The sequence below is a fragment of the Toxorhynchites rutilus genome, chromosome 1 (genome assembly GCF_029784135.1).
Source record: "Toxorhynchites rutilus septentrionalis strain SRP chromosome 1, ASM2978413v1, whole genome shotgun sequence".
In the NCBI taxonomy this organism is placed as follows: Eukaryota; Metazoa; Arthropoda; class Insecta; order Diptera; family Culicidae; genus Toxorhynchites; species Toxorhynchites rutilus.
In genome coordinates, this window is record NC_073744.1 from 20559767 (window position 1) to 20582920 (window position 23154).

General features: G+C 37.9%; 1 protein-coding gene across 2 annotated transcripts in view; it reads right to left on the reverse strand.

Annotated features, from left to right (window-relative positions):
• Window positions 1-23154, reverse strand: part of LOC129762839 (uncharacterized) — a 58678-nt gene that overhangs the window by 31848 nt on the left and 3676 nt on the right. The window contains exons 1-2 of one of the 2 annotated variants that reach the window (XM_055761401.1): window positions 18708-19610; window positions 5066-5880 (exon numbers count right to left, since the gene is read on the reverse strand). In XM_055761401.1, coding sequence (XP_055617376.1) covers window positions 5066-5147 — 82 coding nt within the window. In that variant the 5' untranslated portion in view covers window positions 5148-5880; window positions 18708-19610. Of the gene's footprint in view, window positions 1-5065; window positions 5881-18707; window positions 19611-23154 lie in introns of those variants that run through there. The other variant, XM_055761402.1, reaches the window with a different exon arrangement.

The following is a 23154-nucleotide window of genomic DNA, read 5'->3' on the forward strand; positions in this document are numbered from 1 at the left end:
TTCGTGAATTTGGAAAAATGTCGTCGAACGAAAAAGAGCGTCGTGAATTGATCCTGCGCACTCGTCCAATCCACGGTCAGCAGAGTACTAAAACGATACTTCGAGAACCTAACTATCGACCGGAAGGTGAAGAACGGCAAAAATGGATGCTCCGTCAGTGAAAAAGATCACAAGCGCGTAGTTAAGCAGTTTAGACGTGATCCGAGAAGTTCGGTCCGGGATGTCGCCAATAAGCTGAATTTGTCAAGTTCATTCGTCCAGCGGACCAAGCAGCGGGAGGGCCTGCGTACATACAAGGTTCAGAAGGCTCCTAACCGCGACGAAAGGCAAAACATGGTGGGGAAGACGCGAGCCCGGAAGCTGTACACCGAAATGCTGACGAAGCCGTATTGCCTGGTAATGGACGACGAAACCTACGTCAAAGCGGACTTTCGTCAGCTGCCGGGCCTGTTGTTCTTCTCCGCAGAGGACAGATTCAGTGTTCCGGAGGAGATTCGCAAGCAGAAACTATCCAAGTTTGCCAAAAATTACATGTGGCAAGCGATCTGCTCTTGCGGAAAGCGGAGCGCCTCCTTCGTGATGGCCGGCACGGTAAACGGGCAGGTTTACCTTAAGGAGTGCCTTCAGAAGCGGTTACTACCACTATTGAAGCAGCACGAGGGCCCGACCATCTTCTGGCCGGATCTCGCTTCGTGCCACTATTCAAAGGACGTGTTGGAGTGGTACGAAGCCAACGGGGTCACCTTCGTGCCAAAGGAAATGAACCCGCCCAACGCCCCGGAGCTTCGCCCAATAGAGAAATATTGGGCGATTATGAAGCAGGCGCTCCGGAAGAACCCAATAGTTGTCAAATCGGAGGCGGACTTCAAGAGAAAATGGATTTCTGTTAAAAAAAAACTACAACCTGACGTTGTACAGAACCTTATGGACGGGGTAAAGAGGAAGGTACGAGCATACGGGCTTGGGCTCGAAGTATGAATAAAAAGAAAATGCCAAAAGTTGTTTAATAGTTTTTATTTTACTGTCTAAAATTTTCAAAAGGATCGGTCTACTGGGCGAATTTCTATAGCGTTTTTTCCGTGATGCAATTTGATGTGACACACCCTTTATGAAATCATTATCAGAGACAATTCTCGTTCAAGATTTTTCCCCATTTGCAGAGCATGTGTTATTCTGTTACATAGAACTCATATTAGAGCATATTTTGGTTTTTTTTTCGGTAGGGTCTATTTTCATTATAATTGTTGTTTTAGAAGCGTGTTTATTCCACCCGGAATTTTTCTTTCTTTTTCGCACGGAACACGAAACACGAAGCTCAATGATATCTATATCGAATTGCGTTTCATGGTTGCCATATTTGCACAACCCGATTATATGATATGGCGATCGGGTTGATGTTGTAACTGGTCATCGAAGACTTCATTTTTTGTTTGAACAAAGGTGATGGTAATAGCAAAGGCAGGGTCGGCGTTGCTCATGATAGCGTCTCGCTAGTGAATGTATTTTTCCTCACTGTTTATTGTGTCGTAGGAATCGCAGTGGTTCGCTCTCTACCTCTCTACCGTTCGCAAGTAATTCTACGATCTGACGGCAAACGTAAGGAACTTTAGAAACGTTAGTATCATTGAAGAAGAAGATGTGTGTCAACGACGAACTCCAGATTATTGTTTCTTCTTCGAATCACGATTACTCGAGTCGCTGTGGAGTCTTCTACCAGGATTCCAGCAAAGTCTTCAACAACATGCGCATCTACACACATGTTCTTCTGTTATTTTATCAGAATTGATGATTGGTTGTCACCTTGGAATCCGAGCATGTATGATATGAAGAGTTTAATTGTGCTCATTCAAAAAGGCTTCCAGTTCGCCGACGATGCACCTGGCTTTAGCCGAACTGATGTTACTGGAGTATGTGTGGACGATAGTTGGATGAAGCGGACGTTGCCATCTGTCATTGAACAACGTAAATATATATTTGTTCTGTTTGGAAAACTACGGGTCAATTATTTGGACATAGTTTATACCAAAATACTAAAATCGCTATTAAAAATAGGTTATGGCACCTATTTCGCACCTAATCGCTATCAATCTGACATCCTTGAAACGCGATGCGAAGCCGAGATGAAAAATAGAAGGTGGGAATATTCACGAGTTTTGGAGGTGTTAAACTTTGATTGTATTAGTAGCCAGGAAGATAGGAAGTTCACATACCAGGCAGTTACTCAAATGGTACAAAATTGAATGTGTCAACGAATAACGTTGAAAGAGGATATACAGAAACTATTTACATAATTCCAAACAATATTTTTCGCATTATAAAAAAAACAGAACATGTCACGAACTTAAATTTTTTATTTGATTTCTTCTTATATCAGAAACAGTATTCTAATGTCTACTATGTTTGGATTTTAGAGCAACTTCATGGAGTGTTATCTTTTGTCAGCTATTGTAATTACTTTTTTAACAATTAAGGTGCTGAACACTTCATTCGTCTAAAACTAAGACACAAGCGGAAAACTTTTCGTCATACGGAGTCAATAAAATTTTTTTTTTATTGCATTTTACATGGAAAAAACTTCTCCGTCAATGGAACACAAGATTCTAACGTAACGAGAAGTAAACTTGAATTGAAATTAAGTTTAGAACCCCTCAATAATACTGAAATTTCATTTCCGTAAAAATGTGAGTTGGTCCCTTATGATTTTGAACGCTAGCATTGATTTAAGGAAAAAAACTAGCTCGTTCATTTTATCTAATTATTTTTACTTTTCATAACAACACTTTTCCTATGTAGTGGATTATTATAAGAAAAGTAACATACATAAACAAAATCTGTGACGTCACAGATTTCAAAATCTTCCCACCTTTCATTTTCCATCTCGATGCGATGCGATGTGTCAAATTATATGTAGTAAACATCCAATGAGGTACATATCGAGGTGGAGCAGTAGGCGAAGTATATCTGTATTGGCAAGCAAAATATCGTGTATTCGCATTCAATATGGAATGTATCGTAACAAAACAATGTTCAAAGTACTCACGGTTGCATGATAATTTCAGCCAAAATTCTCATGAAATCATTCAACTGTTTGTTTTTTAACAGATGACAATTGTATTGTGGCTTATTTCATGTATTCATGTAGTAAAATGGTCCAGAGAGCAGTCGTATACTTAGATCTCGAAAGTAGTAACATTTTCGATGAAATTTTTATTAATTTCCGATTATTTTTTCACAACACATACACCGACACGGAAAGCCTTCAAAACATCAACTTCGTAATGTTAAAATAATGAAAGTTCGTTTGTTTCTATGAACGTGGGGGATTGAAAATGGCACATTGAAATATCACTTTTATCCGTCTTTTTCGACGTGATTTCACACATAAAACACTTCCTGAAAATAGAATTTTCACATGGATGTGGTAGGCAATGAAATACAAACATAAAGACTGACGTCACTATTTGAGAAATAGTTATGGCAGCGCATGCTATGTCGCTTGAAAAACCATCATCTTCATTACCTTTTTTCAAACACATTGGTAAACATCTATGATTATACGTTTATTGGCGTAGTTCACTCCGTTTTGCTGCAATAGAACGAATGCTCGCCGTTTTCACTTTCTTCGAACATCAGCATCATATTATTGTGGCCAACGAAACTGCCGAATAACAGGGTACAGAGTATCGTAGATCTGTCCAAACCTTATCAATAATGATGAACCGCAAGTTACGAAATTTTAAGTCGGCTAAAGTGGCGACCGATGCACTTTTGAAAAGTAAATTGCTTAAGAAAAATTACAACGATGAACGGACCGAATATTCGAAAAGAACGAAAAAGTATAACACGATATGTCAAGGTAAATTAATCACTGATTAAAATCTCTGTAAATGTTTTCATTTCAGATTTTATAAATTCACGTGGTCCAATATCATGCCTTCCGCAGCATCATATTTACTCCTCGTCTCAAGAACCATTATACACAATCAACCATGAAGAAAGTGCTTCGGATTTACCAGGTATAAACCCCGCGAAATTATTCAAGTGATTTACCGAAATTGGAACATGGAATAGAAGAATTTGAGAAAAAAACTTCGACGCTGTAGAAGCAACTGTTGACAAAATAGTTTAAAAAATATCTACATTCAAGACCTTTCCAAAGAGAAATAAATTCTAAAGAACGCATACGATGATGAAATTCTGATGGGAACTTTATGCTGCATAAGAACTTCAAGTTCTCATTTTTTAGGATCTAATATGATTTACTGTTTCATGATTTTCTTCAGCATGCAATACGATTTACTGCAGTACTGAATCGATTTAAATTATACGCTTATACGACACACAAACTGCATCTGCGTCATATGTATAATAATGCGGACTAAATCTATTTTACGACAATGTCCGTCTTTTTTTCACTTAAATTCTTTTTATTTCTTAATTTGGTTTACATTATAATATAATACTACATTTCAAGTGATCAACCTCGGGTTCTACATCTTTAAGTTGACAATGTATGTCATATGTATATCGCCTCCAATGGCATTTCATACGATTTAATATTTGCCGGGGTGTGTATCGCTTCCACTTTGGCATGTATATGCTAGTTTCGCGCATCATATACCACCCAAAATATGATCATGTATACGCGCTAGTTATATGATTGTTTGTTTGCTGTGATATAATATTATTTATAAATTCACGTAATGAACCCGTGAAGTGGTCTCCAAGACCGTGCTATTTAACACCGTTTGACTTTTTTGTGGGACTACGTGAAGTCTTTGCCCTTGGAAGAAAACTTTCGCCACGTTATCACTGATGTGCGATCTCCATTGGTGCAAAAAGTGAATTGACCATTCATTATTTATTTGTATTCTATTTCAATTCAAAGTTCTTAATTTCTGAAAAAAACACCTTGTATGATCATATCGATCATGACTTGAGGCCAATTTCGGTTACTACTTCACAAATTTTGGTATCCTGTTGGGATTTTCTACATTTGGAAATTCTGGCAATTAATCAGACATTTTACTTCCATACAGCTAAACATACATACACACATACTCACCTGAAAATAACAAGATTTCCGCTTGGACGAACCCTACGATCAACAGCAGAATGGTCATGTACATGTTGAATTCATTTTGCATGTTTCTTGCACGTGCTTCCTACTTCCCCGGAGGCTCCTCCTGTGCCTCCTTCCAACGGGATCTCCAGTGGTTGTTTTCTCGTCCCACTCGTCGATTCGTGTCCCCTGTTCGAAGACTCCAGAAAAGGCTAATATTCTTCGAATAAGTCACGACACCTTCTCCTTATTTCGCTTTCCCGCTGAGCTTTATTTCGTTCACCGCTACTTATATATTTTTTCGTTCACAGATCGCGCATGGTTGTTCCTCGTTTTGATTCGCACTCACTTCGCCCTTCTTTGCCAATCAACAGACTAATTCCATTTCACTTCACATTTAAAGCTCGACACTCGCGCGACACTGCCTCCTCCTCTTCTTCCTCCTCCTGTGGTGGTGCCGTGATGGTTTATTTTCGTTTCATCCAATTTACATAACGCCGAGCGCCGATTGAGATAACATTAATCCTCCGGGCGGGGAGTTGAAAGCTCATCGGTGTCTCGCGTAATGCCGTATTGTGTCCCCTAATGAAATACGAAGCGGAATCATACATGGGAACAATTCATCCCGCTGTGCCCCAGCAGCCCAGCAGCAGCCATACTCGATATGATATGATCCAAATTCACTTTCATTTGCGCGTCGTCATGTTTCCTCTCGCGAATGATTTCACTTTTGCTCTCGGTTTCCTCTGTTCTGTTCAGCGCGACACGACTTCAGACGGGACGACGGGTGCCTCTGCTTCCGCTGCATCCGCTGCTTCCTGTGTCAACCGGGAGGAGAATATGGAGAAAATATTAAAATCGTTTTCCGCGCTGACTTAAAGAATGTGATAAAGGAAGTGCATTGTGGAGAACTCCTGGCGTGAGTTCGTGACGATAGGATCTATTGTTGGGACAATTTATTGATGCTGTAAGTGATGGAGTTCCCTGTACTTTTCTACTAGTTCTAGTTCGGGCTTTTTCTGTAAGTCTATAGCGATTAGCTATCAGCTCGAATAATGAACGAGCTTTTGCTTGCATGTGGTATTTTATGGAATGCAAATGTTTTCTGAAGCAGAATAACTATTGTGCAGGAGGGTGTATCTTGAAATAAATTCAACTATTTCTATTCCACAGCAAAAAAATAGTATTGTCTAAATGAGAAAGAATCTATTTTTTATGAACAAAAGGGAACAAGAGTGTTGTGTTCAAATGTATACCAGTACCAATGAATTTATCCCATTCTGAATCTAAATGTCTCATATAACAATTTCTAAATCGTAAAATATCGCATTCATATTGAACTTATTTAGTTCTTAACTAAACATCTGATAAAAATGCGTGTTCTCCTTTGAATGCCCACTGAAGACCTATGAACGTATAAAAAACATATTCAATTAAGACGAGATGGATACAGTAAGGCAAGGAAAGACAGAAACAAAGATTACACATGTCTGCTACTGAAAAACTGTTTAAATAATTAATTAAATTTTCCTTGTTTCTGGTGAGATGAAAATGAAAAAAATTATTGAAAAATCCTGGATGTCAGAAATTGTTAAATCAATACATTTTTCTCGATTTTCGTTATTCTTCTCAAGTGATGTGATGATTCTTCTGATATTCTTCAGGAGTTCAGGAGTTTCCACAACGGATCCTCGTTAAAAAAAGAAACGATCGCATTAAATGAGATTATACAACAATTATTAGGGCCATAACAAAGATCTTGATTACAATTGTTGGGCGAATGCAGAAAGCTTGAGGAGTTGAGTTGACATTGACTTCAACTTGATATGTCGATCATTTAAATCGGTCCAGTGGTTCAAAAGTTAAGATTTTTGACGTAGAACTACATCTTTCAGGAGCAAATACCAATCGAATCGGAAATTCTGTAAGATTTGTTTGATATGCTATACATTACAATTTACTAATCTCTAAACGGTTTAAATTCATGAAAACTGGAAGAACTTCCTTTTTTCCCATGCATTTGTTCTGCCGAATTGTGTGCTAACCTTACCCGTATTTCAAATGCTTATAACTCGAACATTTCTTAACAGATCGGAAAAATGTTTGTCAATTGATAGGAAATATTTGTACGCGTGTGTCACAATTAATAAAATGTTAGTTTTTATGAGATGAATAATTGAATAACTGTAAAATGTCAAGCGTTATCTAATCGCCCTAACTGTTATGTTTTGATTGGCCCTATTTACGGTTTCCCCAACACAGACTTCAAAATCGATGTATCTGTGGAAATCCGCTTCGAAAACATACATGCAAGTAGGAGGTAGTTTTGTTCCCACTGAGCTGTGTTTCCCTAACAAGGGCTCCAAAAATAATGTGACTGGGGGAATCCGCTTTGCAAATACATGCAAGTCGGTTGTATTTTTTGGTGTTGCGTAATTTTGTACTCGCTTGTCGTTGCGCAGACCGGAATATGTTTCCCTAAAACATACTTTTAAACTGAGAAACCTGGGAAAATCGTCATTTCAAATACTAGAGGTGAATGAACTTCCGCGGTTCGAGAACTACGTAAACATGAAACTGCAATAATTTCAGAGGGAAATGTAAAATACAATGATCGTTTGACAATTCTTCCGTTCACATATTTTGGTAGTCCGAGGCATCATATCTAACGTAAAAGGATGTTCATCAAATTTATTTGTAACGAAGAACATAATCTATTACAAAAATTTCGATGCATTTTAAAATAATATTCGAAGTGGTAAACAAGTGGATTGCATAGGGTAACTGCGTGGTTCTACGTCGATAATATGCGGTCGTGCCCTAGATACAGCCCCTTACATTTTTATTTTAATTTTTGGAAAAAAGAGGAAAAACATATTTTTCGTCCACCCCAGAATGGAAAATGGCAATAGTAAATGAAGTCCGATTGAGCTAATATTTTGTATAGAGTATTTTATCGTGGAAATAAACATTTCGCAGAAAGTTTGGTGTGAAAAATCGAGATGACATTTTTCATTTGCACCCTAAATCATACGTTTTACCTTGTCGTTTAAAAAAATCCCAGAGAGCGTATCATGCAATTTGAAGAAATTTTCCATCAAAAGATTATAAGTTAAAAAAATGATTTTTAGAACGACCCTAGAATGAAAATGAGTACCCTAATGTAAAAATACGATTCTAATATTCTGCGATAATGAACAAAACTACCAATTTTCCAAAAAAATTGAGAAACTAGCAAAAAAATTTGGATTTTGTTTTCGTAATTATTGATTGTGTTTGTTGTTTTTTTGTTTTCATGGCTTTGAACTAGAGAACGTTATATTTTTAATATTTTTTCTTGACACTGAGGTTTTTTTTACATGACATATTCAAAAAAACAGAGATGTGATTTTTTTCGTTTTAGAATTAGTATTGGTTCGAAATTCATTTTCCACTTCTTTCTCAAAATGACCTTTCTCAAAAATTCATAACTTTTAAACTACTAAACCACTTCTGATAATCGACATATCAAATTGAAGTCAATATGTTAGCCTTCTTTGAAAAAAATATTACACATGCGAAAAAATTGGATTCTAGTCGCATAAACCGAGTTTTCAGGTAAAACTTAAAAACCTCTATCTTTAAACTTCTCATACTCGCGCACAGGTCTGACAGACCGAGCATCAATGAGGTGGTTGAATTAAATGACTATTAACACTAAATGAAGTCAAAGAAAAATATTTTCTGGAGTTTTTTCATTCAATCGTATCTTTTTCTTTGAATAAATACCAATAACGCCTAAAAATCCCCAATAGCAACATCACAGAGACACGCAAAGTTCCGAGTACACGAATTATGATTTTTCTCGCGAGTATAGGAGTGTTAACCATGCAAATTCTAAAAAAATAAATACAATCAATTATATCGATGAAATCTAATTTTTTTTTTCAGGTGTGATAATTTTATTAGAAGACTAGCTTATTGGCATCCATTTGATATGTCGATTATTTGAATCGGTCCAGTGGTTAAGAAATTATGATTTTTTGAAAAAACTGCTTATAATTCGGACCATCGGTTAAAGTTTCAAAAATCATAACTAATAAACGATCAAAATCACATCTCTGATTTTTGGATAGGTTACGGAAAAAACCAGCTTCCAAGAAAAATATAAAAAAATATAGCGCCCTCTAGTCCGAAGCCATGTTAACTATAAATAACAAATACAATCAATAATTATATAAAACAAATTTAACTTTTTGCAAGTGCAATTTTTTTTAAAAACAGACCAGCTAATTGTTATTAATTTGATATATCGATCATCTGAATCGGTACGGTAGTTCAAAAGTTATGAAAAAGTAATTTTTGGAAAAATTATGAAAAAAAAATTAATTTGAATTTAACTCAGCTTGATATGGTTTAAAACTGTTTTACGATCGATTTTTAGCTCCTGGTCGATGCTACGACCCCTAACATGACGGTCAACTTCGATTATTTCTGTGATCTTACCGACATTCAAAATAATGGATTTTTTTTTACCCCTACCTAACACGAGGGTCGTTCAAAAAATAAGATTCAGTGCCTCAGAATCGCGGAAAAATAAAGTATGGACAAAAAACAAGGTAATTTTCGTAATTCATTTTCGTTTTATTTTCTATTTTTCTACATAATCGCCGTAACGTTCGAGGCATTTTTCATAGCGTGGCACGAGTTTTTCTATTCCGAGCGCGAAGTGCGTAGCGTCCAACTTTTCGAAGTACGATGTAACTGCGTCACGAATTTCTTTAGTGTTATCGAATCGTTGACCGCCGAATGCCTGTTTTATCACCAGGAATAAGTGATAGTCGCTAGGGGCGAGGTCTTGGGAGTAAGGAGGATTCTCGAACACAGTCCATTTGAATTTTTTCAATTGCTTTTGAGTTACGCGAGCAGAATGGGGCCGCGCATTATCGTGTATGAGCAACACTCCTTTCGTCAATAAACCTGATGAAACAGGCGTTCGGCGGTCAACGATTCAATAACACTGAAGAAACTCGTGACGCAGTTACATCGTACTTCGAAAAGTTGGACGCTACGCACTTCGCGCACTTCGCGCAAAACTTCAAAAAGTTTTGTTTGTGCTTGCTCAGTTTTCCCCATCAACTACTCGCAAACAAGGTAGTGAAGGATCAGCCTATATTATGGATGCAAAAGGACTACGTTCTGTTCTCATCAGTACATCTACAAAACATTGAAAAGGGTCAGAATAAAGTGCCGAAAGAAGACAAGAGCCTCACAATGCACTGAGAAACAGATTTCGACTTTGAAATATATCAATTACATTTCAAAGCATAAATTAACGCAATATACCAGGTAAACAGTCGCGGTATCTACATAAACATTATCCAAACTGACATAATTTTTCAGATCGAACTGTACGTTGCTCAGATTGGTTACATTTTTAGTATAGTCTGCTTTAAGAAAGTTATCCAAGAGTTATCTGAATAATCTTGAAATGTTCGAATGCAAAGTAAATAGTTTCGTACTTTCGCTTTGAAATAATCCGATAATATTGTTCGTTAATCGTTATATTGTTGAATAAATAATCGCTACGGTTATCCGTCATAGATCATACGTGATTCTTATCTACTTGAACAACCAAAATAAATTCGGAGCAGTTCATAACATTCCAATATACGTTTAACAACAAAGGACAAATGAGTATAATTTGGGGGACTTAAAAATCACGTAAAAATAATAAAGCAGGATAAAACTGTAAAAATTTTAAAAAGCTGAAGATTTTTTGCCTTTTGCTGTTTTACTGGTATGCTTCAAAAAAACTGGCACATTGGCAACTCTGGACATGATTATGTTTTTTTATAATTAGTGGTGTGGGCATGAAACAACATTCTCCCCATGCCTCACAAATGAAACGTAATGAATTCTTCCTTTACTATTTGTCAAAGTTTTGACAAAAAGCATGTTCGATTTTTAAAATTAGAAAAATACATTGTTGGCATAACCGAAACAAGCTGACATTGGCACTGGACGACTTTCATTCAAATCGTTCACCAATTTCACTTTCTAGATCCACAATCCTACTGCACCCGTCCCTGCGGAAAAATCCAATATAATCAAATCGAACGCAGTAACATCAAATCTCTGTCCATCTCAAGTTATCTGTTGATTCGACGAGATTAATTCTCCACCCCTCGCCCTGCATTCATTATCCATCTTCCGTCCTCCTACAGTCCTTTCCAAACAGTCAATCTCCAATGCTATTGAAATTTTAATTCAGCAATCACCGTTCGCAGCTGCCCTCGTGCGCAAGCGCGTCCGCAATTTCGCTACCTGTTACCGCCGAGACATTCCATGTCGACCCGCGGATTTCCAAGGCAAATTACACAGTTCAGCGGGATCAATTCTCCCCCATCGCTTTCTTCAACCGTGGTCTCTGTCCTATATTAATTGACGGCAATCACCGCCGCTGAGGACCTTCAAACAGGATCTTGAAAAACTAATTCAATTACACCTGTTTCTTTTAGTTTTTCTGCAATCACTGCAGTTGGGTAACACTCTTCCATTGCAGTGCATTTGAGTGCATCCAAATGCCGATCACTACATGCGAGGTCTTGTTTTGTCAAATTTCACACCCTCAGACCTAGCTCACAGCGCATCGCGGATTCGCGGTGATGAATAGTGTATTCGAATGGGAGAATGTGCGGGGGATTGTGGCTCATTCGCTCGTGATGTTGGGCATCAAAACTTCCCATTCAACTCCCCCAATAGAGTTGATTATCTCCGGAAGCGAAAGTATATGCAGGAAGGCAGACTGGCTGTGTTATGATTCGACGTCGAGACGTCGAGGTGAAAGAAGGGCTGCGTTTTGTTCGCTTTGTTTAACGATATGACCACGATGATTAGGCAAAATCGTGGTGTGGTTTTTTTTTCGCGCAAACAATTTGGGAACTAAACAAGGCGTGAACGTTGATGATTTCATTTAATGTGAGAACAGTAGAAGGTGGTTATTAGGGATAATGGAGAGATAAGAGTTTTTTCGCATGTAGGATTTGGGCTAGTACTTGTTTTTTATGTAATGTTTTCAATTCGTGATAATCTCAATGAATTGCGCACAATATGTAGGTCACTATAATTTCTTTTAACGCTAATTAATAAGTATTTATATCAAAATTCGAGTTTAACCACTGTGGATTACCTTAGAATATGTGATAAATCACCTCGAATGCAGAGAAAGCTTAAAAACTGTCTTTACCATATGATTAGACAACAGCCAGCAATATCAAAATTATACCCTTTCGGGAGCCCTTTAATCCCAAATACCAACAGCTTCAAAATCGGGTATTAAATTGGAAAGCATTACAGTACATACATTGTCGTCATTCATTCCCTAGTCAAGCACATAGTTAGGTGCCTAATAATCCAAGCATCATATGGATGACTTCCAAATTTCATTATCTGCAAGCTTTCACGGGCATAACAAACAATTGATGAATATTTTCGTGAAAAAAAAACGAACTCGTCTCCAACTCTCGTCCTACAGTCCAGGCAGCAATTGTATTGCACATCTTAATCCCTGGCTAGACACCAAACAACACACCATGTCGAAAAAAGCACGCCTTCCCACATTCCATCAATCTCTCGACGGCAGGTACGCGTTGTTAGCTACTGCCTGTCATGTTTGCACCTGCAGCGCCTGTCAAAGCGCTTCTATTATTCGCGCGTTGTTTCGCTTTTGCTTTTTATGCCTGGGTTTAAACGGCCTCGAATAAGAAACGATACATTATCCCGTCTGATCAATAATTATTTCGGTGAAATCTAATGATATTGGACTCCCGGCCCCGTCAGGCTAACGCCACATGTGCCTTAATAAAACATATATTTTGGAAAAAAAAAAATCTAATGATGAGATTACTTGTGCTGTCTCTAGTGAAAAAGGTTTTTAAAGTGGGAGAATCTGCTTTACACCTTATTTCAAACAGCTCGGGTCCATCTGTATCTTCTGAAACTTGCCCTACGAACTAGAAGAGTTCAAACAGGTTGAAAAGCTCTTCGCCTGTAACGGGAGGTAAATAAAATTTAGGAATTTCTATCTCAAGATGTCAAAAAAGTCAAACATATTTGAAGAAGATCTTATTTATTGATATTAAAGATACCATTGTTGAAAAAAAAGTGAACCTATGAAAACGGTCCGTAATCGGCAGTTCGGTGAAGCGAAGCGGTGAAACGGAACAAGAGTGTTGTAAGATCTTCAAGTCAACTTTGCGAATGCATCTCTTAATCTACCAAATGTACCTGTTTGTAATTCGTGGCTCTGCAGTTATTTTTGTACACCACGAAGCTCAAAATCCCGAAGAAATCTTCGATTGGATGACACTGAGGCAGATTTGTCGGATTGATGGTACAAATGAGATCGATTGCGGTTTTTTTTTTGGAGTAATGCGACTAAAATTCTGGCCGTTCTGGCCGGGGGATTTTTCGTCAGAGAAATTTCCTTCGACTTGCACTGTGGTCACGCGTATTCTAGAGCTTGCCCCTCGGACTACATTCAAGGCGTGTTATTTGGCTTAAGAAATCTCAACTAAGTATTAATAAATAACGCTAGGTAATACATACGTTAAGACGGCAAAAGTTCCACAAGGAATGTTAACGCCAATCAAGAAGAAGTTAGGGGTTAAAGAACAAATTGTAGAGTGGTTCGAGAGCTTTAATTTGATTGATAGAAACGATCAAATTTGTTTTGATTTGGTTTTGTTTTGAAAATTGGGTAAAATTAATAATTACGCATTGAAAAATTACTAACTTTTGAATTTTTTACTTCCAAAATGTTATTTAAATACACTAATTTAAATGTTCCAGTACTATATCCTGTACTAAATTTTCTCATCTTTCAAATGAGAGAATTGGCTTACGTAGCATACTTTTTAGTGTGGAGCCAGTTTGAGGCAACAGAGTCCGAAACAAAAAAAAAAGTTCTGTAACTCTGTCATGGTTGAAATTGGAACATGTGTTTAGAAGGAGTTTTTCCATCAAATATGATCATCTATCACCTCCTGAGAGATTCTGGAAAAAAAAATTTGTTTAATATGAGAAAGGTGTTTTCTGACTTTAAGGGGATGAATCAAAAATTAAATTCTTCTTTTATTTTCAATAAACGATAAATATGTGCATAAAAACACATAACATTTTTTTTTCGATTATATACAGTGAAAAGAAATCAGAGACTGTATATAATCGAGTCCGCGCTGTAGCTAGAATAACACACAAAGATGGTCATTTGAGGGCCCTGAGTTATGATTGGTTGCTTTGTAGCGGACATGCAACAAACTAGGCTACGAAGACCCCCTTTTCATGCAGATGGACAATATATTTTTAGATGGATAATGCGTCATCGCATTACTCAAAAAAAAAAACGTATTGTCCATCTCCAAAATTGTATATAATCGAATCACATATAATCCTCGCAATCCTCACCTCACAATCATCGTGTGAGGGTGATCCCAGCTCCTCACTCCACATACGATTTGCTGCATTGGTAATTGGTGCTATTCATAACACAACAATGGAAGCCTCATATCAACAATCCCGCTGTGTAAATAGTCCAACTGTGAACATTCGAACAATAGGAATATTCCTACGCCGAAAAAGGCGACATGTGTTGTGTATCGATAGAATAGGAATACTCTTACGACTAAATGGCTACTGTGTAATATACAACATGAGAAAAAATGTACACGATACATTCGGCTCTGTTATAGCTGAATTGCTAAATGAGCCTAATAAAAATAAACAGATGGGAACAAAAAAAATTCCGTCATATTTTCATTAGAACGGGATTAAAATTTTCTCCAAACATTCGTTCTGCTCTTAGCCAAACCATGACTTGACCATGGCTTAGAAATATTTTCATTGAAAATAGCAATGTGCAGCATCACGTTTAAACGTAAATTTTATGTTCGAAGATGCAGGAGAACTATGCAGAATAGTATCGATCTACCTTGGCCTACCTTGGATGTTTAGAAAATTTTCTCTATACTGGCTCATTTTATCAAGAGTATCGTAGTTTGTAAACTATTACTCTCTCCAGTAATTAACAATTGTTGTCATTTTTTGTCAGATTTTAGTTACTCCCTTAGAGTAGTGCGGGGCAAAGGTGCGCATTGGTCTTTTTGAAGTAAACGAGCATAAAAACTCTACAACAGTGTATTCGTTTGATACATTATTACACCAGCAGCTCACACATATAAACACGATACATTTCATGAAAGTGACAAAAAGTTATGAGGTACCTAAAATAACTGGAAAGTTCGAAACGACACTGTCAAAGAGATCTTCATTTTATAGTAGGTGATAGTGCGCATTCGTTTTTGTGAAAAAGTTCAAGAGCTTTTTTTTTTTAATTTTGACGTAACAGTTCTGAATTCGTACCACCTACGATATTGTGCAACTTGCTCAATGTTAATGCTAATGCTAATGCTAAGTTCAACAGCTTTTTTTAAAAATTCGAATAGTTCAAAAATTGTATGTGGGGCAAAGGTACGCAGTGGATATGGGGTAGAAGTTCGCACTAGCGTTTTGCTCTGAAAAAAATTTATAAAAGGTTTTAAACAAAATTCTTAACGGGACCCACAAGAAGAAAGCTGATTTGAAGAATTGCACTCCAGAAATGCTCAAATGGCCCGACAGAGGCTTTGGGAGGGAGTCTCGAAGCGTCGGATTGCGGCAGACTTCGGTGTTTCTGAACCAGCTCTGAGGAAGAGGCTCATATCAGAAAGTGATTTACGATTTGAATCTTTTTTTATTGACATTTCTACTTCTGCTGGGATGTATCAGCGAGTACCTAGGGCGGTTCAGACAAGTATTTACGAGTGAGCAGTCTGAGGATCTGGCGGACCACTGCAGAGCACTGGACAAAGCTTCTATGGTATGACTCTCAAAGATTTACGGCGTCTGGCGTTTGATTTTACGGAAGCCAACAACCTCCAGCACGAATTCATTTAAGTTGCAAAACTGGCAGGAAGAGATTTTGGTTCTAGCTTCATGAGGAACCATCGTCTGTCTCTTCGAACCCCACAACAGCACAACGAAGCAACACCGCTCCAAGGCAAAGCGGCGGAATCCTCAGAACCGAAATCCAAGATGAGGAATAAAAATAAACAATTGCTTAAAAATAATTCAAAATGAATTTCAAATGTAAAATGTTTTTATTTTCATCATGCATTCAATTCAATAACGGTTATGTTTCGTTTATGTTATGTTGAGTGAAGGTAACTATGTATTCAAAAACTTGATCTATAAAAAAAAAAGATTTGGTCTCCGTTCCTCACGATTTAACTCAAGAACGGAGAAACGAATTTAAACAGTCAGTATCAGGACTGATGCGTCTTAGTTTGCATCAGGTGTATATGTCAAAAAATAAATTATATACCGCGAGTATAGATTACGTACATAAAAATAATTTCTGTGGGAACTTGAGTGTTCGAAATGATTTATATCAATATATCAATTATGGGTGGAACGAAGTTCGCCGGGTCAGCTAGTTTTTTAATAAAAACGAATTCTGTTTGAAATGTTGTACATTTTCGGATATCTTATATTGTCAGTCTCCTCCCTCTCAAAAATTTTCACGTGATATGTTCGACCATAACATCCACTCTTCTTCACCATAAAAAAACATAGAACACCTCCCTCCTGCCTATTGGACGGTGCCTACACTCTCTAGTAATTATGCTTCTCCCGCTTCTGATGATAAACCATTTATTTTTGGTATAAGTTATCCCAGAAGTTCAACTCAATAAGTGCCCACCTTTGTCCAGCGCGGTGCGCACCTTTGCCCCCACTATGGGGCAAAGGTGCGCATTTGTCTTTTTGTATTAAAATAGGTATTTGTCCAATTACAAACACAACTCGAGAAATTCTTGAACTACGTTTCGAAGGTAATATATATTGTTGGGTAACGTGGGCTCACCGGGCGGTTCAACGGGACGGGCAACGGGCAACGGTTCGAGGATGGTTAACTCTGGACGGTCCAGCAGTGACACGACACGTGCATCGGCAGTGGAGTGTCCAAAGAACTGGTGAATCTGGCGAAGCAGCAGCAGACGATCTTATTCAGCACACCTAGCACATTAACCACTAAGGAGAAAGTACTCCCAACGAAGCAAAATAGCAGCAACCAGCAAAAATTACTTTTGCGAGTGATAAAACATTGAACCTTCCAATTACGTTCTACGTTGTGTATAGAATCTATTTATTATGGTAAGCTTTACAAAAGACAATACAATAGAGGCAATAGAGGAAGTGGATTGATGCCAGTTGCTGCGAAATATTTCAGTTATATGGTACGAAATATTTCAGCGGTACACGGATAGTCCCATTTGATATCCATCATATATAGTTACAATTTGGTAAGCAAATGGAATTTTATTTGCCTTTATTCCAAGATTTATTGGACGACAACAGTTAGGTGCGCATCTTTGCCCCGCATTACTCTACATGACTGTGCAAATATGCGTTGACAAAAATAAAAGTCTACAGTGTCGAAATTTGGTAGCGATATCCATTTTGGGATTATTTTTGAAATGAAAATTCTTAAAAAAAACAGGTTGGCATTACAGGCATCCTGCAAGCCCACTGTGTGCGTTGTGCTCGTTTGTTTTGGTATTTTGGCATTTTATCCCACCCTATGTTTTGAACTGTCGACGGAAACATGAAAAAATCCTTGCAAATTCGAGTATTTTCTATATAATTACATCAGGTATATAATTGGCAGTGATGTAATAATTATTCTAGTTGTTAAAGAGGATGAATCAATTATAACAAACGCAGTGAATTGCTGATTTGATTGAAGGGTGCGTTTTGTATCACTTTCCCCTACATTTAAACGTTTAACTGACGGTCGTGTTCGCGACTGTGCATTTATTTCCGATGTCACTGTTGGAGCCGAGCAATGCATTTTTGGTCACATTCACAGTACATATTAAGCCGTAACTTTCGCCTAAAGACAGTATGTGACAGTATGCAAATGGTTTGAAAATCGAAAAAATAATTCATCGCTTCAATACAAAACATACAATTGTTAAAAAAAAAGGATTTATGACGATATGATTTATGCATGACGCAGTGACTATTCTAGAAATATTCTGAAGAAAAAAGTTGATTCACAACATTTCTTCTTATTTTGTTTTTCTATGAATTTGTTTTCATACTGAAATAAATAATAATTTACTGAGCAAGCTTCATAAAATTTATTCTCCGATAATATCGTAACACATGAAGATGTTATTTATACATCTTTTGAGAATCCAATAAATCAAAGGACTACCTAAGCGGATTCAATGTTTTATCACTTATTTTGTATTCTTTAGAACAATCTCAACACAATCAATATCCATGTTTCTTTAAATTATCATATTATTCAAAATGTATGATCTGATAATAAAAAAATAAAATTGAAATACTTCGGATAATCGAAACCCAGGAAATTTAAAAAAATCTGACTTGAGTCGTTACAAAATCCAAATTTCTGAAAACATATTTGGGATTTTTTTTTTCATTTTCAACTATAAATTTGATTTTAAGTCCATCACTAAGAGAATATGGTGTGTTCAAAGTTGCATTTTTTCCAAAAAAAAAATACTTCCTTTCATCACATCCGGCCGGTGCAACTCACCACCAATCTTATCCGCACCTTTCCAGCATAACTCCAATTTACCAAGTTCATACATCCACCGTGGATACTTTTCAGATGCCGCCAAAAACTCAGATGCACCTGCAGTTCACTTGAAAAACTTTCACTCACACCGTTCACTTATTATCGGCCTAATTGCACGAAGATTGGTCGTGCCACGGAAATGCCGGTCCAGAATTCAACGCACTTGCTTCCGGTCATACGGATCAGTTTAAACCCCATTTAATAATTAAAGAGCCACTATTGTTTTTTCCTCTTGTTGCTTTTCGTCCGTCAACTTGTCGTTTGAAGCTTTTAAGCGATTTACAGTGCCTGCCTGAGGCGGTTTCCGTTGCATTGATCGTCGTCGTCACCGCCGACACTACGCGTCAACGCGTGATCCTACGATCAATCATCGAGCAGGAAAGGTGTTAACACTGTTTTGGGTTCTCGTGTTTCTGGACCACCACCAGCTTTACGCTTGTGACTAGATGCAAATTTTTTTGGAATATAAAATGCTAATTGCTAATATTCGCCGATTCGAACATCTGAGAGGCAGGAACTTGCATAAGAAATGTTAACGTCGTGCCGGAGGCTGTTGTCTGCCGATTTATGCGCGTCGTAAATCTCTCTAAATACCGACTCCAACTACGGCGATCCACAACAATAATAGCAATTGATCAGATTGATCGGAAACAGACAATAAAAATCGACACTTTAGTGATCACGCGTTTTGAGGAAATCTTTACGGAGACAAGTACGCTACTCTTGTTTATTGGTTCGCGGATCGCGACTGACTGCCAGCATCGATCGACGATTGCAACTGCAAAACCGCCAAAAGTCGGCAGGCTACCACTTTTTTTTGGGGAGTTTGTTTTGATATACCTGTATGCTCTCGTCCGCTCTCTTTCTCTGTTTTGTTTCTGCTCTTCTCAACATCGTCAAAGGCATGTCGGCTGCACCGAACGACCTCCACCATATTTAGAGGGTCCATTATGTTGCTGATGCTGCCGCTGCTGTTGCAACGAGCGCTTCTGGTTGTTGATGTGGCCAAAATTATGAGCGGCGGCAACTATTCCGGGTTTCGCGTTTCGTTGCGCACAGGTGACGAGAAGGGGGGTTTGTTGTCTTCCGGTTTTTTTTTTGCACTCTTTAACTTGCGCGATCGTGAGTTCATTATTGAGCTCTACGCGTTCGTCGGAGCCCATCGTCTCGCTGAGCGTGGATAATTGGCGAGCGGTGGCTGCCAATCAGCTGTTGTGAGATCACGTGGAAGATTGCTACAGGGTGGAATGGATGTATTATGACACGTGAGAGAATTTCATATTTGGAAGAGTTTTTTTGTGCAGACTTTTAGTGTGATGGTACTAACGACAAAGAATATGCCTGCGGCAAAACGTTGAAACGACTGTTCAATCCTGCGTTTCAAGCTCTCAGACGGAGTGAGTTCGATGTTCTCGAAATATTTTTTTTACGCAGCAACGTGCGAAATTGCCTCAGATATACAGAAGAGACCTGTAATTTTCGTTATTTCTTTTTGATTTGTAGTGAAGTAAGTATACCCTGTCTCAAATTATCATCTCTGATGACAGTTATTAGTTTTTTCAAAATCTTGAATGCATATATTTGATTGCTGTTCTTCGGATATTTAAAATCGTATTCCTTACTCTTACTCTTCCAGTATAAATATTATTTCAATATATCCACAAAATTCTCATCATTGTAGCAGAAAATATCTATCAGAAAAAAATCTATCCAAGATTCTTTTCAGAAAATCTTTATTCTCTATTAACACTAGAACTACCAACAGTTTGATATACATTTTTCTACTGATCCAATCATTTTGACCAGTGTGATATTTAGTTTTTTTAAATATAAAAATTTCAAAGGAAATAAACTGTATTTAGAAAAAAAACATTACATTTTAAGGAAACATTCAATAAAAAATTTAAGACAAAGTCTTGCGAACAAATGATACAACCGGTCATTTTTGCAGATTAGTAGTTTCAGTTTTGAAGGATATCGATTCTAAACGGAAAATTTATTAATCGTTCATTATTTTTATGTAAAAATGTGTTCATTTCTCCTAAAAGTGAAATCTTTTGTTGGTTTCATGCACACATGCAGTACCTCCTAGTTTCGTATTCGCAAATAAAGAGCTTGAAGCTCACCGGATATCAGGTACCCGGTATCCGGCTGAACGATTCTCCGTTGCATCACTAATTATTAGTTCCGTTTAAGTTATAAGTTATAGCATGGCTTATTTTGATGAACATTGGTCTCGCAATTTTTTGCAATTTAAAAGAACGTTGAACTAATACTTCAGGACATAAAAGGATAAACAGGATAAAAATATTTTTACTCAGTTTTTGAAGCAAGAAAAACGCAAAATAGGGCAAGAAAGTAGTCACCATATAACCAAATTGTCAGCGTTGTGACATCCTACATTTGACGCTCAGAAATTTCAGAGGAAAGTGAGAAGTATAACTATTTAACATAAAAATTAGTACACATATTGCTCCAATACGATGAAATTCATATTTAGTACACTTGATTGATTTTGTGATGTGACAACGCTTTGAGTTTCCAGTTTTTTCGCGCGGAGCGTGTAGTCACGTTACAAAATGCATGCTGATATTTGCAAGGTTCCTGTGAGTTTTTTAAAAATAAAATTGAATATACTGGAATCTAAGTCCATCTTTTGTTGACAAATCGTAAAATCTATTTCGTGATGAAATTCATTGATATTATGTTTTCGCTGTGAGATCTTTTCCGATTAGGGTGTTTTGGGATGCAATGATGACAATTAAGCTGACCAAATATGCATGGTTGACGTTAGCGCCAACTTAGTTTTTCAAATGAACTAAAATTTAAAAGAAATTATAAAACCCACTTTTGACCGTTGATATTTATTGAATAGACACTGGTTATTCTATTATTCTATTAGCTCGAAACAAGGAAAATTCGTTTTCCGTCGCTCTGTGGTGTTGGTGGGTACGTCCATCATGCATATTTGGGCAGTAAGGGTGGCATTTTTCCCAAAAATCCACGCTACTAACAGCTCTTCGAAGCATTCAAATGCACAAACCAAACTATTTGCAATTTATACACGACCGTTTTGCATTTCACACTCTATTATTAGAGCTGCCAATTACAGCTCCGGATTGTGAACTGCGGCACCCAAACAATGCGCGAATGGGAGGCGGCCACACGACCAACGGTTGCAACGGTCCCACAAGCTCCACCACCTCACAACCTTGCCCCCGGCATCGTTTTGTTTTCCCACATTCCGAATTCTCCACATGAAAGTGAAATTATGCTTGTATAAGGTAATTATTGTATCCATTCTTCTTCTCCTTCCTCCTTGTGTAAACACAACTGAGCCGGGTTTTTGTCGAGCGACCGCTGTTTCTTCTAAATAACCCACCTAACAAAAAAAAAAAGCATGCTACATAGTAGAGCAAAACGTTAGCGTAATAATGCTTGACCATATTTTGTTTTCTGTTTTTTTTTTGGTTTTGTTACTCGAGTCGAGTTGTTAGTATACTCTGGTCTCCGGTCTCAATTACAGTCGGGTGATTACAGCAGCTGGACCTAGTGCATATGAAATTTGTGTGGATAGGGCCGAATACATAAATGAATTATTTCATTCGACTCTTTTTTTCAACACTTGTTGCTTACATCAGAAACTGTTTTATTTTCGGGATTTTTTTCCGAATCGTTTAACTGATTGACTTTGAGATACTAAAACCATAGGTTCGGATGAATCGGTTCAGGTTATCCTGGAGTTCGGGTTTCAATATTATTTGTACCTCTAATTGCTTGCACTGGTTTACATCCGACTTTGACGGGAAACACATGTTGAGTTCATTACCCAACCGAAGTGCCTTGCGAGAAAAAAGTTAAGTAGACAGACAAACTGAAACACCACATTAAAGTGACCTTAACAATGCAAATCGGATACGCGGAAATGAGTGTAGACCGTAGTCTTCGCGGCGGGCATTTGTCGTTGGCCATCGCAAGGGAGCAAAACGAAAGCGCCATGGGTTGGGGCCGGGAAGCGGAACAGATGTCGAGGTAGGCGGAATTCGCGTTGGCAAGTATGACAAAACAACCTTACCACCGCCTCCCAGACCAACAGCCACAACGCAGCCCACAGCGCGTCTCCCTGGCCCTGGCCTGGTAAGCCCGAAGGTGAAAATGAAAGCGAGAGTGGTTTGGGCTTTGTTTGCTGTAATCCACCAAGGAGCGACCGCTATGCTGCGGAACGAAAGGGAGCGAAATTATCGGTGGAATATGGCGTTTTGTTGGGGAGCGGATCAATCGAACAAAACCGTTCCTTTCCCTCGCAGATGCGTGCGTTGGGCGCTTTTCCACGGGAACGTGGCGAATGAAGCAAATAACTGTGGAGCAATGCTTTCGAGTACCGCAAGATTTAACGCCGACAGGT